At 31.9% G+C, this 19,592-nt stretch overlaps 1 protein-coding gene across 1 annotated transcript in view; it reads right to left on the reverse strand.

Annotated features, from left to right (window-relative positions):
- Positions 1-19,592, reverse strand: part of LOC105208519 (semaphorin-1A) — a 386,218-nt gene that overhangs the window by 105,415 nt on the left and 261,211 nt on the right. The window contains 2 exon segments of the mRNA XM_054226324.1: positions 3,157-3,352; positions 16,585-16,693. Of these exon segments, the coding sequence (XP_054082299.1) occupies positions 3,157-3,352; positions 16,585-16,693 (305 nt within the window).

Consider the following 19,592-nt stretch of genomic DNA (forward strand, 5'->3'; position numbering starts at 1 on the left):
TCATTATTAAGATAAAAAGAGTGAAGAGCCCAGCTCATTTTAAGAAAATATTTACCGATATTTGATCTAAGACTGCAAAGTTTCAACGAAGAACAATCTTTCAATATAAAACATACAATATTTACGGTACATAAATACATTACAATAACGCAAAATTATCAGTTTTTCTGAGATCACTTGTTTACGACATTAATTAAGATCTGAAGAACATACATTTTCAAAACATTAAATTCATAAAAATAACATCAACCACTAATTTTCTAACTTTAAAGCTAAATTTTTTTTTATTGTTCGAGCTATTTGTCGCTCTTCTCGAACATTTTTAGTAATATCCATAACCGACCCTCACCTTTTTTGTACACGAAATTTATCTTTGCGCTTAAAAGTATGCAACGTACACAAAAAAGAGGACATTTCGTGCACAAAAAATGGACAAGAGCGTATACAAATAACGGTAACATGTTTGCCTCATACTCATATGATTAAATACAAGTCTGTCATATGTAAGTTAGGGTATAGAGCAGATATGATAGGGATATTTGTATAAAAAATGTATAGTTGAAGGTTGTTAGATACATAGTATGTACGACCATATATTCAAATAACTACATATGATTGTATGTGACTGTGTACCGGATGATGAATGACAATTTTTATCTGATTTCGGTGAGCTAAAAAATTTCAACACAGCGCAATAAGAGAGAATAACAAAACTGAGGACACACAAAAAATAAAATAAAAAACAAGAACAAAAGGTGGTAGAAAGAAAGCATAAAAAGAGTAAATAGAAAGCGGTATAACAGTATGAACGAAGTTGAAAAAACATAGCAAGTATGATAACGAGACAGGTGAGGAGAAAGGTGAGCGAGTCAGTGTAAAACAATCGCAAGAAAAAAATTGTAAAAATTTAATATAACAAACTAAGTGAAAATAATAGAATGAAACAAAAAAATGCGATTCTTTGAAAAAGTAAGCCTCCAACATTTGGTGCCAAAATATGATAGCAACAATCAAACAAAAAAAAAACGGTGAAAAAATCACAAACGAACACACAATGGTGTTAACGATCATAGCAAAAAGAGAGCGCGCACCGTACAATGAAGTACCTATGCACCGTTATTGCAACAAAATGGCGCATCAATTTGCAAACAAGAGAAAGCACGAAAAATCGTATAGCAACCGACAGGAACTAACAAAGTTCGAAATCAAATTGCAAAAAAACAAAACAACAAAACAACAACTACAAAATATAACAATAGACAACAGAGAGAAGAGTGAGTGGGGACTGCAGCGAATAAAAAATGCAAAACAATACGAAAAACCAAAAAAAAAAAAAAAGAAATAACGAATAACAACACAGCACGCTATCAAATGGAACGAAATGAAAAGCATAGAATAGACAACAAAAACAAAAACGACAACTACTATGTACCTATTTGCAGTGTAGCAGAGTAAAATAGCGTGAAAAAGTGAGGACTAAAATAAAAAATAGAAAATAAAAGCAAAAAATAAAAAATAAAATGTAACACGAGTAAAATGTTGAAATTGACGAAAAAACATGACGTTGCATACGTTAAAAGCTAACTTGTGAATTGGTTGATAACGTTGCGCTGAAAATGACGCTAGTATATGAACTGACGGTATTGTGGATGGGGGAGTAAGGGGCAATTTTTTTGGTATATAACTGTAGGTTGATTTGGAGAACCAACGGTACACACGTTTAACATGCAGCGTTGGTGCTGTTTTATATGTATATATCGATGTTGACAATTTTTCGATACAGTTGCGTGCATATTAATAGCGACACTTGCGTTTGGGAAGCCTACAGCTAGTAAAGGCTACAGTTTTGCTGGGAGTTTTATATGTACACGTATATATAACTGGATAATAATTTTATAATTTATACAGTTTGAACATATTAATAGAAGCACTAAAAAAATTAATGTAATTTATTAAAAAAATGGAAATAAATCATCTTCTTTTTTTTTTTTAGTTTAACGCGCTTTTTGTAATTTTTCTTAGCAAACTATGATAGTCCTATTGTTAGAGATCTCTTAAATCTAAATGCATAGTTATTTATATGTAAATTTCACCAGCGACCTCTACCGGTTGTAATGTAAGGTCATAGGTTTACATAGTTACAGAAGCTTGCGATAGTGTTAAGCACGTGCTGAAGATGTCTTCCTAATGTTCTGGATCTGTTCTAATTAAGGAAACTGATAGAAGAGAGCACTTTTAGTAGCAGTATCGCGATAGTAATAATTAAAAATTTATGATTTGTACTTTAGAAAATGTTAGACGAGACAGATAGGTTTAGGGAACTCTTTGTCCTCTCAGTAAGTCCAATCTTTCCCCATTCATAGTGGTTCTAATTGGCCATTGGGCCATCAGGATTCACGCGATCAAACTAAATATTTTATCGAACGCTAGCTGCAGAAGCTTATAAAGGAGAATGAGGTATAATCTTCACAATATTTCCTTTTGTAATGCCCGCCTTAGTGAGATTTAGCAAAAGTTTCTTGGATCTCACGTTTTTGTGTATTCTCGAGAATTGTAATCAAGTGAGGAGGTAAATTTTTGGCATCACAAAAAACTGTCTTCAATAGTCTAAGTGTGTTTTCTCCGGTGGGAAAGAGCTATTGAACGTTACCTAACCTAAGAGACGGCTTTGTTACTATCATTGCTTTGGTGGAAGCTATGGCACTTTAAATACCATTGTAGCTTTCCTTGTTCGCCATGTATACCATGTGAGTTCATGGACACATCACCAATTTGGAAAAACTTGCTATTCGATCTCTATGTGATTATACCAGTTATAATATTTTATACCAGTTGTTTGTTCTATTCGGCATTCATGGAAGATTGTCAAATCAAAGACAGCTATTCCTTATGACAATATTTTTGTAACTGAAACTTGGATTAATTTTCTTTTTAATAAGACCCTGTAGTGAAAATAAAGTCAAGTATAGTAAGGACTCTCACAGAAGACTTTTTAATACATTATGTGGCGAATTCTTCCCTACAATTTCGCTAAATTTAGAGAATTTTTTTTGCATGTCACTATTAATATGCCCACAACTGTAGTTCGTTACATAAATATGTATGTGTAATAGCAGTATATAGACTGCGTTGTAGTCTGCATGTCATTGTACTTACCAGCAAATACTGATGTTGAATTGTGATGCGGATCGTAGGGACACACGGCTTGGCCGCTTTTGCTCGCCTCCTGGGTATAGTTGTTCTCGTTGATTATGTATGTATTACACATAGGCCGAAATGAATTGGTGCCGCACACGAACAAGCGACCCGGCGACGTCACTACCATGATGCGAATGTAATTTTGACATGCCTCCTGTTAAATTGAAAAAAAAGAAAGAAGAAAAAACACAACGTGGCATGAGTAAACAATTTTTTTGGCTCGGATCCGAGGGAATTAACTCAATAAAGTAAGAGCGTTTAAGCGCTGTGTATTTAAATGAAAAAATTTAAATTTAAAGAAGATTTTAAATGTGAAAAAGCGTTACGATAGATGGCACATGAAAATGTGTGTTGAAGTTAATAATTTTGATCAGTTATACCAGTTTATACCAATTGTTTGTTCGAATCGTCACTTTTCAAGATTTGGTAAATCAAATACGGTTCTTTCATATACTACCTCAAGAACGACAAAGTCTAATAATTTGAAATCAGTTATCTCCTTTATCGTCTACAATACACAAACTCATTATGTCTTTTAAAAGTAAAAAAAAATATTATGTATATTCTGGCCAACTTTTTTATTCAGTCTTGGTGGACATGCAAATTTTTTACAATGCCCTGTTTATGTCACCAAAAAGTTTTCCATTTGTCTCAACTTTAAAATATGAATTTCAATTTATGCTTTCATTAAATTAACAATACCGACTTCAGAGTACCTTTGCTGTTGTTGTTCCCCTTCATGGTTGGTCAAACTCATTGGGGATGCGTTCGGCACTTTTTCAATTGTGACAATATTTTTGTTACCACTGAGTGATCGAATTGTATATGTTTTCCATTAAAAAAATTACTAAAGTTGATTCGGGTCACAGGCACGAGACTGTGACGAAGTATTTGCAATTTATTTATGATTGTGGAAACTTTTTCTGTTTTTGTTTTGCATTTGTTTGATGCATTAAAACAGAGAGCTATATCTATAAAATTTTGCATATATTTAATTTCAATTCATTTTGCAACACTTCCGTTGAATTTGCTTATTTACATATATTTCGGACAAAAATTGGTCAAATGACGGCCATATTGTTTTTGTGCTCGTGTTCGTACACATAGTTCTATAAAAATACGTATACAGTCACTCAATTGCAATAAGAGATATATACAAGAAGCGAGTGCTGTCGTAGTTATGTGACTTTTTTCGATATTGGCACGATATACTTATGTATGTATAGGGTGGTTCTAAAATATTAAAATGGAGTTTTGACATCATATGCTACAAAAATAACAACAATTACAGATTGAAACAATATATCAATAAAAATTTAATTACATATACCAGTTTATACCAGTTGTTGGATCGATTCGCATTTCTTTACAAACATCGTATATACGAAAAATAACAGATGAGAGCAATTTGTATATATCAATTTGATTATACCAGTTTATACCAGTTGTTGAATTGATTCAACATTCTTCAGAGACATCGTATGTCCAAAAAAAAAAAACAATAACAGATTAGAACAATATATCTATATAAATATACTTATACCAGTTTATACCAGTTATTTAAACGATTCGCATTTCTTTAAAAAACATCGTATACACCAAAAATAACAGATAAGAGCAATTTTTATGTACCAATTTGATTATACCAGTTTATACCGGTAGTTGGATAGATTCGCCATTCTTCAAAATTTGGTCGAAATCGAAGAAAGTAGTTTTTTTCAGATTGCAGTAAACTCAATTGGCATTTTTTTGGTTGTATTGAGGGTAACGATGTATTAGACAAGATATTTTTCATTTATAATATATCGGTTCTATATATGTACTATCTTCGATAAAAATATCAAATTAGTCTCTAATCTGCAGCACAACATTTTTCTAATTTCTTTAATCAAAGTTTACTTATTTAAACTACAAAATCCTCACACTTTATATTTTTAAGTACCACCCTTATACAAATACATATATATCTGAAGTCATGAACCGAATATCATTGAAACAAGAGCAACAATAATCACAAAACAACTACAAAGCAACAGCATCGTCATCAACACGAATGACAGCAGCATCAGCAACTTCAGCATAAAGTCAGTAAGTCCCTTTTGGGGCTGCCCAAAAACTTCATGCGTACGAATATTTAGGCATGTCGATATGGCTGAGTGTGTGTTTGGTTTAATGTGCTCACGCTAACGGGAATATTTCGGCACAAAACATTTATTAAGTCATTCGAAATGGTCCTGAATACAAAGTAGCCATCCAAACCGAGCCGCTTACCGCGACTGTCATTTTCATGTACGAAGTATTTTGTACTCGTGGCAACTAACGACGCAACAACGCACATGCCAGCACCCTTATAAAATTCCATATCAGTATATATGTATACACACAGGTATGTATTTCATAGCCATAAAATACCATTCGGTTTCGCGTTAGAGCTGCTTATTTCGCACAATTGAAAACCCCAGGCGCATAGCTGAGCTCTATTGTATTGCCGAGCTCGTCAGCGCAATAATTTTACTGTTATTAGTTAGATAAAGTTGATAAATTTATGTGGTTGATGTTGGCGAACGTGTGTATGCTGTGGGATTTCTTCGAGAATTCGAGGGTTGTTTCTTTATTAATAGAAATACCTTTATTATAAGTGGGATTTTTGGTTGTATTTTTAGTATGAATAGAGGCTTTATTGAGTAACGACCTACCTTTGAACCTACTTTGTTAGATAATTTTGATATTTTTTTTGTCACTTATGGTTTACTTTACTAAACAATATCACCTATAAATGATTATACCAGTTTATACCAGATGTTTCTTCGATTCGCCATTCTCCAAAAGTCAATTTATGTAAACTCATGTTGTCATTTGTTGATTATATTGACCCTTACAGCGTGTCTGACAATTCAATTTTTTGATTTTAAGGCTTGACATATCTTGAAATTTATATATCTGCCGTACCCTTTGAGATACGCTCATTTTATTAAATTTCAGGCGGGTTTGTGCGACTAAAATGTTGTATCACGACTAATATACAATCTTTTGAGGCAGGCGAGTAATACTTTAATATTGATATAGAGCTAAATTGCAAAATTTTCTCCTTCGAACTTTTTTCATAGCTTTATAGAGAACTCTCTCTCTCTCGATCTAGCACAGTTTTGGAGGTTTTTATTCGCAATAGACTCATTAGATTATCTTTGTCTATGTGATTTGTCTCATATGATTTGTAAGCAGTGTATGTATAACACTCCTGAAACTCCTTTTTGATATCAGTGGAAGTCACTTTTACCAAAAGCCATAGTTTTCTGAACACATTCATTCTGAACACGTTCATTTTCTAAACAAGTTCATTATTATTAAATTTTTTTAAAATTCCAAAACCTACGTCAATCAAAATGTTATATTACATGAACCTATTGTCTTATAGCTGTGATATTTTACGAAGAATACTCCAATTGGATACGTTCTAGTGTCTTCATCTCATAAAATCGTTTTGTCTTTTCAGTACGTACATAGTATGTCTGGTATTATTTCAGAAGTAGTATCTCTTTTAGATACGCCAATTCTTTGAATGTGGCGAAGCAAACAAAAACTGGTATAAATTGGCATAAGTGTTTATATATCTTTTATTGTAAATTATACTGGATAGGTTTGTTGGTACTATCTTAAGTAATTTCGTGTTAATATCCAACAGAGAAGTGGCCAAGCGATGACTACAATATTGTTTATATTTATTTCGTCTTCTAAATTAATTTATACAAGTTATCTTCGATTCACCGAGTATTAAAGAGTTGCGTATCGATCCAATTATGCCAGATCTTCAAACAGACTTTAAACATTTGTGGGATATTTTAATTTTTGATAGTAATTTGTCAACTGCGGCATTCTCAATGGTAAAATTGGTATAAAATCTGTAAATTAGTAGCCGATATTTTTGAAGAAAGCTGTTATACCATTTTAATAACCACCCTTGTATCTACTCCAAATCTCTAATTTTGTTGTAGCTTTTATTTTGAGCGTTATAGTAAGAGGATAGATATAGAGAGAGAGAGAGAAATTGCGAATGGATGATTACTATATTTTTAAGTGTTTTAAAAGAGATAACTAAGTAAACTTTGGTCGGATAAAACTCCCATCTATTTTAACATTGTTCTAAAATGTTTTAAGAAGCTTTAGGAGATAGCTTCATTATTTTCTTCATAATAATTGAAATTGAGGATTTCCTTGACTGGCTGCATAGTTTAAACGATTAATGGAACGATTAATCGATTGATTCCAAGTTCCTCTCACTATAATATATTTATTGTGACGACAATTACCGATCAAATCATGGAAACATCGGGTTAGACTGGCATGTGGCAACTCGTGACATCTCCCAGAGGATGGGAGTTAGTCACCAAACCATTTTAAACCATCTGCAGAAGGCTGGATATACAAAAAAGCTTGATGTTTGGATGCCGCATGATTTGACGCAAAAAACCTTCTGGACCGAATCAACGGTTGCGATATGCTAATGAAACGGAAGGAACTCGACCCATTGTTGAAGCAAATGGTGACTGGCGACGAAAAATGCAACACATACGACAATATCAAGCGAAAACGGTCGAGGTCGAAGGCCAGTGAAACGTCCTAAACAGTGGCCAAGCCGGAATTAACGGCCAGGAAGGTTTTACTGTGTGTTTGGTGGAATTCGTAGGGAATCATCCACTATGAGCTACTCTCATATGGCCAAACGATTAATTCTAACATCTACTGAGAACAACTGGACCGCTTGAAGTAGGCGATCGACCAGAAGCGTTCATAATTGGCCAACAGGAAGGGTGCAGTGTTCCACCAGGACAACGAGAGAGAACACACCTCGTTGATGACTCGTCGGAAGCTACGTGAGCTCGGATGGGAGTTTTTATCGCATCCTTCATATAGCCCGGACATAGTGCCAAGTGATTGCCACCTGTTCCTGTCCAACCTGTTGGCTTGTGGCTGTCCGAGTTCTTCGCAAATAAAGGGGGGGGGGGGGGGCTTCTACGAGGAGGGCATTATGTAGTTGCCGTTTAGATGAAAACAGATTATCGAACGAAACAACGCATATTTGAACAAAATCCGATCACTGTAACACATTTTATAAAGCATTGAATAAAGGGCAAAAAGGTGGAAGGGAGTTATTTGGTAACCTATATAAGAAATTTCTAAAACTTGCTTTTTTCACTTTTCACTCGACTTAAATATTTTCATATTCCAGTAATGAAGTTCATAAAATTCAGTCTAAACAGTTAACCAGCAACACCGCTATGCATTCTAATTAATTTAACCAATTAAAATTTATTTTTATGGCAATTTAATTTAAGTTGCATAAAGCACACCATAATTGTGCCACATACTAAATTTTGGCTTTTCTAATAACAATTCATATGAATTTTGTGAAGTCACAACTCGCGCAAAAATGAAAATACAAAAACGTTTCATAATAATTTTAATGCTTTTGTAACCGGAAAATTGCTAACATTTTGTTTTTTTTTTGTTGTTGCTATTATTGTTATTATTATGAGGTTACGCCAAAAGCCGCAACATTTCCATTTTATTGCAATTTCATTGTGTTTGGCTATTATATATGTCACGGCACTAAACAACAGCAAGCCACTAAAGCGCTTTCAAAGCGAAATGTTAGCGATGTATGAGTGTGCGTGTGTGATTGTATAAGTTTGAGTGTGTATGTGTGTGTGTGTGTGTGACCGCTGCATGCGTAAGTGCATGAAATTCGCACGCATTCCGCGTTCAGTGTTTAGTTGAGTGTGTGAATGTGTTTAGGCGAGCGTAATAAAATATTCAGCTGGGAGCACTTGCAGCCTACATTGGACTCGGCCTTAGGCTTAATTATTATTTAAAATCAACATATGCAACGCTTTTTGTGTTTATTATTATTTCAAAATATTTAACATTATAACCGGAGCGGCGGAGCAAACGGCACTTATGTGACAGGCGCACGCATACACTTAGACATATATGTTGTTGTTGTTATGTTGTTTGTTATGCAAATTGAAAGTTATATGCATGTATTTACAGCTGCCTGTGCCCTTAAAACAATCCGATTATTGTATTTTGGCATTTTTCAGCTGACGTTATTGTTATTGTTGTTGTGTTGAGTTATCCTGGCTTAATAGTATTGTCGTTGTTGTTGTTGTTGTGTGTAGCATTATTTACATTGCTTTTAAAGTTTTTGGCACGAATTGAAATAAATTAACAAAATATAAATTGTGTTAAAGTGGATATATACGCCATATACTATGGCTAAATGTACCATATGCGCATTAGGGTGGTGCTAAAGAAATCGAAATTACGGTTTAAAGCAAATCTAAAAAATCTAAAATCTAAATCTTGAATAAAACTCCAAATCGACATAAAATATTGATATTAAAGCCACTGCTTTTGAAATTTAGAAGTTTTTAGGTTATTATGAACTTTGTCCCCGCTAGAGACAAACCACCCTAATTTTCCACAATCGTGATTAAATGCTAAAACTGACTTTTTAGTCTGCTATAGTAATGATTTTTAGTAATAATATAATTTATAATACTTTCTTCGACTCTTCAAGGGGTAAACATAAATTTTCGAGACGTTTAAGGTATGGTGAACTTTGACCTATCAGCGAAAAAAATCCATCTCAACACTATACTGACTTGATTATGCTTTTTAGGTGCCATTTAAGTCGACTGAAGTATTGATTTCACGTTTTTTTATTAAAAAAGTATAAAAGAAATATTTTTTCGAGCCTTCGAAGGTTAATCTCAAATTTCAAAGCAGTGCTACAATACTTAAATATCTTCAAATGAAAAAGAAACTCGAATATTACACCTTCGCCTTTTTAAATATCATTTGCGAGTATAATACTTTAAAAATCTCAAATTTAAGATTTTTTAAGATCCACCCTAACATGCATATGTATGGCACTATGCTATAAAAATCGAATATTACAGCTTCGCCTTTGTAAATATCATTTGCGAGTATAATACTTTAAAAATTTCAAATTTAAGATTTTTTAAGAACCACCCTAACATGCATATGTATGGCACTATGCTATAAAAATCGAATATTACACCTTCGTCTCTGCAAATAACGTTGCCGAGTATGAGACTCTAAAAATTTCTAAATCTCTAAAAAAAATTGAGAATTTTTAAGAACCACCCTATTATGCGTATATATACACTTCCTGTGCTATACATCCCTATGCCATAAAATCGCCAACTCTAACGGCCTACAATGCCTTTTGACATCAACAAACTGGCCTCTAAACTCCACTGACCGCTGGCCAATGCGATGTAAAGCACTTTTGAACCGAGAGGAGAGTGACAAGGAAGCTCTTTAGTAGTAGCGTTTACAATTTCATATGCAAAAACGCCACACCTAGTTTTATTTATATATATATGCAGTATAAATAGCTGGATAAATGATAACGGGAGTTGCGACACTATGAGCCGCACTTCGTCACATAGTATTTATGTAAGCATATATGTATGAGCTAGAGTGTGCCTGTGTGCATGCGCTCTTTTGCTCACAATAATTGTAAAATTAATTAATTGCTATTCAGCTGGGTTGTAGTCATTTAAAAGCGCATGTGCCTACATATACAAACACATACAAAAGCAATACTTCACAAGCACACACACCAACACAAGTGTGCAATTCCTTTGTATTGCATTAATATGGTGACCATGTCTATGCATTGGCCTTTAATTTGATTTTGTAATTACTAAAAACTAAGCCGGCATTTCGGATAACAAAAATTATAATTTTTGCTTTATTAAACACAAATCAGTGCTTTTATTGGGTTTGCCGTTTGAGATTAGAGAGCGTGCGCTAGTGCTGGTAATATGAGTTTGTTTGAAAATAATTATATAAATGCGTTCAGAGATCAAGTGGCGATTAGGCATAGCGGTTGGCGTGTGAAGTGTGGCATATGAAATTGCATGAAAATGAAATTGCATAAAATTTTATTGCAAATTTTGCATTATGAATTTCGTGAAATGCCTCGCTTAGTTTTAATTATGTGGGTCTATTTGACAAATAGAGATAGAATTATTTTAGAAAATAATTAGCATTGTTGTATTAATTTTTAAAGTGATACTACGCGCCATCTAGTGGACACGACTCAAAGTTGATTGTAGAAGCTTAAAGCTGCATAAAAGCTTTTAGAGCACTCAATAAAAGCTAGTTTCGGAGATTAATCACATTATATAGGAAAATTATATTGGAATACTATGGATAAATAACACATAGATAACAATATTTCAAAGATAGTTGAGAATAAAAATACCCTAAAAGCTTTTGATGGACAAATTTTAAGTTAAGTACCAGAAATTGTGATAATGTATGAAGGAAATAGTATATCACTTGTGATATCACACTATAATGCAAAATATAAGACTTTCTATGATCAAAGCTTATAGTTAGTACTATTGAAACCGGCAGCCCTAGCTCTCTCAACAATATTGACGAAAAAGTCCACAAAAGCTCTTCAAGTTATTTAAGTCTTGTGGAAATTTGGTAAACTGGAAGCATAAACAAGACTATAATTTATGAATTTATAATTTTTAGGGGGTTTATCGTTCTTATCTGACCAAAAAATCTTTACAGATAACTTTCTTTATAGTTGGCCCAAAATGAACTCCAGAAAGCTCGATATACTAAAATAATATTTCAGGTAGTTTAATCTATAATCTTGTCACATTTCTCTAATCACTTTATTTGAGTTGCTCGATTCATTGAAAAACTAGACACATACTTCACTGAAAATATATGTATATAGCAATTTCATAAACCATAAACTACACTCTCTTTATCGCTGACAAGGTTTTTAAAAATCAAAATGAAGAAAATGATCTGAGCACCTCATTTCGATAAATGTTTTTCTTGTGCGTTAAACTATGAATTAAGCGATTCAGCTTTTTTAGAAATTTGTTTTTTGGAATGTTGGGGAGTTGGCTGTACAAAGTCATCAAGAGGCAGAGATTCTCATTTTAGGGAGTAGAGATATTGGAACATAATTTCTGGAACCTACAAGCTCGCATATATTAATTGGACTTCTTTGGATTCGTTTAGAAATGACAAATACACAAAGAACCTGTTACATGACTTTAACAGGGATTATAAGAGATGTTGTAGTAATGATGAGACGGAAAGTAACAGTTACCTGAAAGAAGATAGTGGAAATATTCATGAGAACAGATCAGCTCGATGGGTATGAGTGTTGACTGAGTACTCTGATGAAAATACTCCTTTGAGATCACCACTATTCCAAGTTAATAAATGAGCGATCGATCTCAGAGTTGAAGTTAAAATGAAAAATGTTTTAAGAAATCTCGAAATTCTAAAAACGAGGGAACGAGTAGTCAGACGAAAGAACCACTATTTTTGTTTTAGATATATAAAAAATTGTATTATTCCTTATTGCAGAGGATAGCTGCACTCATCGAACAAATGTAGTGCTCTAAAAGTTAAAGTTGCCTGAGAGCTTTTTCATTTCCGAAATCAATTTCAATATTTGCAGTGAGTCTTAAGGTAGACCGCACGCTACATACAAAGAATTACATAATCAAAGTTAATGAATACAACTCGATTAAAATCGTAGAACATAAAGAAAAAACAACCACAGCAAAAACTACTTAAAAAGCCAACCAGGTAAACGTACATAACCTCAATTTGAAATAAATTAATTTTCAACACCAAAATTATTTCATATTCAAACAATTGCGCTCAAACGAAAAGTAGTTAAAAATTTCCTGGGAAATTCATACGCACTTACTGTGCGCGCACAAATGTATGCAATAAAAGCGAAACATGTGAAAGCATTCCACTAGAATTAATTAAATTCGCATATGAAATATTTTTCATCTTTTTTTTATTACACAACTATTTACATATTACGCATACCAAAGCCAGCGAGCGTTGTAAAATCTGTTGGAATATTTTATGGCAGTTTTTCACATTTACCGCAAATAATCAGAAACTTTGAGTTTATTTAAATTTTAATGCAATGCATACAAGCAGGCGCACGGACATGCTGTACATAAACGTAAGGATTATAAGAATGTATGTGTTTGTAGTTGTTTAAATTACCGCAAAATCGCGAAATGCAAACAATTTCTTTGCAAAGTGAAAGAAAAAATAAAAAAAAACTCACGCGAGAAATGCATTGTAAACGGGTGAATGCCGATTGTTCGGTGGGTAAGGCGGAATTTCATTAAACCGAAGGCAGTACAAAGCTGTAAGCAATGAGTTGTGAGTTAAGTGTGCGAAACAAGGAATAACGAGTTTGCCAAACAATGCCTACTTGGCATTTCAAAGTAATCGCAATCGCCTAGATTCAAGTTAACACCTAAAAATATGCAGCGCAAATTGCCAACAACTAAATTCAAGTGCCGCGGCACACACATACATACATACAATTGGTGTGTGTGGACATAAATTCGCTTGCCAACTTAGTTACATACAGTGTTGCACAGTGGGGTGGTGTTGAGAAAATTTCAAAATAAAAAATAAAAATAATTTTTGAAAAAAAATTATAAAAATTTGGTAAAAAAATTTCGCTTGAAATATAGGGTTTCGTAAAGAATTTTTCGTTTCATACATTATTCGAATTGAAAAAAAAAAATTAGAGTGGAACTTCCATAACTCGAACTTCGATAACTTGAAGTTCTTCATAACTCGAACTCTTAAATTGGCAATAGAAGTCAAATTTCATACAAATTTCCTTCCACAAATCGAACATTTCGACCAGGGCATAATACAGAATTTAAAATTTTACTATCGACGCAGGATTTTAAAAGAGTTCCTTTATATCTTATGGAGACGAACAAAAAATATGATATCTAATCAAATCAAAAGTAAATAAATATTTTTTTTATTTTAAAAATTTGGATAATTAAATATAATTCTAAGAAATAAGAATTATATGTCTTCTATAGTGGAATTAACAGAGTGCTAAAATATACTTTAAAAATATCGAAATAGTTTTTTAATTTATTACAAAAAATTTACTAAATTCTTAAATTCGGAAAAGGAATAAACATTTCGAAATTTTTTTTGGCTTTTTTATTTTTTTATTTATTGTATTTTATTTTATTTTATTTTTTATAATTTTATTATAATTCTTATTTATTTTATATTTTATTCTTATTTAATTTAATTTTATTTTATTTTATTTTATTTTATTTTATTTTATTTTATTTTATTTTATTTTATTTTATTTTATTTTATTTTATTTTATTTTATTTTATTTTATTTTATTTTATTTTTTTATTTTATTTTATTTTATTTTATTTTATTTTATTTTATTTTATTTTATTTTATTTTATTTTATTTTATTTTATTTTATTTTATTTTATTTTATTTTATTTTATTTTATTTTATTTTATTTTATTTTATTTTATTTTATTTTATTTTATTTTATTTTATTTTATTTTATTTTATTTTATTTTATTTTATTTTATTTTATTTTATTTTATTTTATTTTATTTTATTTTATTTTATTTTATTTTATTTTATTTTATTTTATTTTATTTTATTTTATTTTATTTTATTTTATTTTATTTTATTTTATTTTATTTTATTTTATTTTATTTTATTTTATTTTATTTTATTTTATTTTATTTTATTTTATTTTATTTTATTTTATTTTATTTTATTTTATTTTATTTTATTTTATTTTATTTTATTTTATTTTATTTTATTTTATTTTATTTTATTTTATTTTATTTTATTTTATTTTATTTTATTTTATTTTATTTATTTTATTTTATTTTATTTTATTTTATTTTATTTTATTTTATTTTATTTTATTTTATTTTATTTTATTTTATTTTATTTTATTTTATTTTATTTTATTTTATTTTATTTTATTTTATTTTATTTTATTTTATTTTATTTTATTTTATTTTATTTTATTTTATTTTATTTTTAATTTTACTTATTTTACTGAGAATTTCTGATTAAATTTTGGCCCACTGTGCCGCGTTCATTCACCCATTCTTGCTTCGATTACGCCGACAACGACAACGACAACGACGACGTTTTCTAATTGCGTGACTATGCAAAATATTTCGCTAACTCTAATTGCATTCCAACAATGACTTACACACACACACACACACAGAGCCAAGCACTTGTACATACAGTGATAAAGGCAAATAAACTGCTGTACAATACTGCCGGTATGCAGCACAAATGAATCGGAAATAGTGTGGCGCTACAAACTGCCATGTAAATGAATGTTTACATTTATAGAAGTAAATGTGTATGTGTGCGTTGCTGCTGAGTTGTGATGTTAGCTGATAAAGCAGATGCACGGCCGGACAGACAAAAATGCCATCAAAGTTGGCATACAAATTGCCGTAAAATAGTACACGAATTCCTATTATTGTGACTGTCATGCGATTGCCGCGTGGTGAAGGAAGGAATGGCCGCCTATAGTTGTGGCATGCTTTTAGGCGTCTTGCGCGTATTTTGCCTGCGGCGCTTATCGCGCATTCACGCCACAAGGTGTGGCTGGCTTTCATTTGGTGTGTAGAGGAGAGAATTTTCTTCTTTGAAGTTGAATAGTTAATTAGCGTTAAAATGCGTGACGCGTCATAACTGATTAAGTGCAAATGTGGTAGCACCTAAAGATATGCTACACATACAAACAATCGATTTGTATTATGCTATTTGAAGGAGCTGTTAAATTTTTTATGTGACAAAAGACGAAAAATTATGACATAGCTGACCTTTTGACCTAGAATTACATTTGATAATTTTCTGCCTTAATTTAGTACACTCTATGTGACTTATGTGGTGCGTCGAGCGACCCGCAGCGCCCTACTGCATTCGGTTGTCACTGGAGGGTGCATATATTTAAGCCGTTTCGCATGTTCAAGTGCACTTTGGAGTGCCTATAATTATGCAGCAATCGTGTACACGCATGCCATTGTAAATATATATGCAAATGCATACTTCTAGGCGTATACACACGCTTTGCTTGCCATTTTGATTGCACTGTGCCGTTGCCCATATTTTGTCATGTTTATTTTTAATTGCGCAAAAGTTTCGCTTAAGACGCAAAAAAAAAGAATTCCAAAAAAATACAACAAAAACAAAAATTAAGGTAAAAATTAATTGCCGCCACAGGCAGGCATGCTACGCGCGTCACATATGTACGTGGCACGGAAGCACATTTCGCTGTTAATGACACACGTGTCGTGGATGTCCGGCGCGCGTGCTTGGCGAAGCACATATCGTATTCTATGCACGAATTTTTACTTTCATACATTTTTGCAACTATATTTCTATAAATATATGCCTACACTTGTACTGCAATTATAACTGTCTTCAAATTGCGAAATAATAATCGTGTTCTAGTTGTTTACTTACCTCGGCTTTGCCTTTGATTATGCACATCTTGACGTCATCCTCTGTGGATTGCCACACTAACCGTTGCTGTTCAGCTAAATCGTGTATACTTAGATTATAGACGATGTTTCTGCGAATAAAAATAGAAAATTATGAATAAATTGAGTCTAAATTATTCTAAAAATATAAAAAAAATTATTGGAAATATTTATTTTGCACACAAATGTAGTATAAGCCTGAATGTATGCTACACTTTTGAATTAGCAGTGTTGCCATTAGAACACTAGCTGATTTTTAGTAATTCGAAGTCGTTGTAAGTATACAGCAGTTAGAAGACGAAGCTGTCCGAAGCGCTCAGATGGTAGTTGGAAACTTTGAACGCGTTCTTCGCAAAACCCTGTTTTTCAAACTTACCTCCATCATATTTCAAAAACGACTTGACTGAATGACTTGAAATTTATAGAGTACACGCAGCACACGTAAACACATGGAACGATTATTTATGCTATTATTATTTAAAAATTCCAAAAACTTCGATTTTTTTATAGAAATAATTTTCAAAAAACCCAAAATTTTCAACTTTTTTCAAATGTCTACCAAAAGTCCAATATTTCGTATATTCACTTGATCGTAGCGCGTTCTATGCATTTAAACTTACAGATAAAAATGCCGCTAATTTTTTTCGTTTCCGATAAGACAATCTGTCGGAATCGTGGACGAAGTGTGAGCCCTATTTTTCGAGGTGGGGGTGTTCAGAACGCTGTAACTCATGTTCTATGCAATATTTTCAGCTGAAAATTTATATTTATACTGTCGAAATATATGTTAATAAATGATAATTTAATTTACTGGTCGTAAAAAAAATCGAAAGGCCGTCAATCAAAATAGAGAAACCCGTTTTTGCCTTTTACACTGCCAGCTGGATAACCGATCAGCTGTTATACATTTTTGTTATAGCTTTTCATAAGAAGTTTCATCAGCTGATTTATATTTTTAGCAGCGACAGCTACCGTAGCTCTTTCTCATAAAGAAATTCAGCCAGTCGCAGACAAAGAACGTAAATCGTATGTCTTTGTCGCAGAGTTGCATTTGATTTTCAAGTCGATTAAAATTCAATTTAAAATAAATGGAGATTTTATGTTGTATGGTAAATGAATCTTAATAAGTGAACCCAAAATTAGTTAGTTTCCAGTCATTATATCCCTTTCGCACAAAAGTTAATTGATCAATTAACCGACCTTTCCTCAATTAAAGCGCCAATTTAGATAGATTTAACATACAAAATAAAAATCTCATTCTTCTACATTAATTTTTAATCGAATACAAATCGAGAGAAAATACAATGCAACTCTACGAGTTGTTATTCAAGTTGTAAATTTGGGTGTATTTATTTATACAGTAATGGAAACAGACGGTAGATGTCGCTGCTGGAAATGATGCTTGTGGTTATTGATAAAGAAGCAATTTCCTTATGAAAAGCAAAAACAAAAATGTATAATAGCTAGTCGTTAATCGAGTAGCCGATAGTGCGAAGAGAAAAAACTGGTTTCTCAATAAAAAATTTAATTAATCTTTTTTTTTTTTTTTGGCTGTGTGAAAAGGCTATTCGATTAATTTCAATTAACAAATTTTAATTAGGCGCTTTGAAATTATATTTACTGACTTATATAAAATTTATTTTATAATGTAAAATATTTGTGACTTTATTGTGAACTATATTTCGATGAATGAAATGAACTTTAAGATTACTAATTTAATTAGTTTTCGCACAGAATATTTTTAGATTATTCTGAATTTGGTTTTGCAGATTTTTTTATTTGTTTGCTGCACTTTAATAATTATTTTTTTTTTTATTTCTATTGAAGAGGAGAATATACTTTCATAAAGCCATTTTAAGTGAAATCATATAAAAGTAAAAAGTGATAGAGGTATTATGTATTTGGAGAATAATCTACCGAACAAGCAACTTAGAGAGAGATGTTGAAATGAGAGATTTGCTTCAAATAAAACTTGCATGTATTAAATTTATTTATTTTAGTCGGTTGACTGAGACTGATTGATCTCAATTATACGAAAAAAAATTATTACAAGCTGTACCTACAAAATTTTATTAGAATTCGAACACGAAGATTCTTTCCATGCCAATAAAGTTGTCTTTCAAAAATATAACAATTTTCCAATACTTATCAGTTAGCACTACCTCAGTACTTCTGTAATTAACCACTATCAGTCAGTCAAATATGAAAGAAATAATTTTCCAGTAACTTCACATAAGTTTCCAATTAAGCGCATACTCACAGCAGCTACTCCATCTGACTGATTTAGAAGTTAACGCCGTATAATCCGAAGTGCAAATAACTTTTCTCAAGTATGCAAATTGAACGGCTCAAATGCGCATATCTATGTACATATAAGGGATGCATTAAAACTTTCGAAAGCATCATATACAGCTCAATAATGTTGGTGAGAAAGTAGACGCAATAAAAAGGAAACAAAAACTAAGTAAAAAACAACAACAATATGTGGAAAATTGCAAACATACAACTATACTTTATAGCTGCGCACTCAATTGAGGCAGCAATCGAGTATTTCGCAAAAGCCACGAAAAGTAGTAGAGAAGGGAAATGGTGAAGCAAAAATCCGCCATGTCGAAAAACCAATGAACTGAGCTTATCAAAACTTCCGTCATCAGTGCGCGGCATTACTAACGTTATTGCGGAGGAAAAAAAATGAAAGGAATGGAGGAGAAAAGCGCGAAAATGCGCCAAAATATGTAGAAGAGCTGCGGAAAAAATATTATTTCAATAACGTACCCATATGTGCAAAATACATACATACATATATATTCAAATGCCTGCATTCGTGTGCGTTTGAGTGCAGCAGCGAGTTGCGATGCATGCCACGAGTGAATCAGCAAATGAATGCGATTGTGAATCGCAAATTTGTTGGTGCATATACACGCCAAAAAATATGCAACGGATAACGGATAAGTTTATGCAACACCTAAAACAACAACAACAATATGAAAT

Source organism: Zeugodacus cucurbitae, chromosome 3 (genome assembly GCF_028554725.1).
Source record: "Zeugodacus cucurbitae isolate PBARC_wt_2022May chromosome 3, idZeuCucr1.2, whole genome shotgun sequence".
Taxonomy (NCBI): Eukaryota; Metazoa; Arthropoda; class Insecta; order Diptera; family Tephritidae; genus Zeugodacus; species Zeugodacus cucurbitae.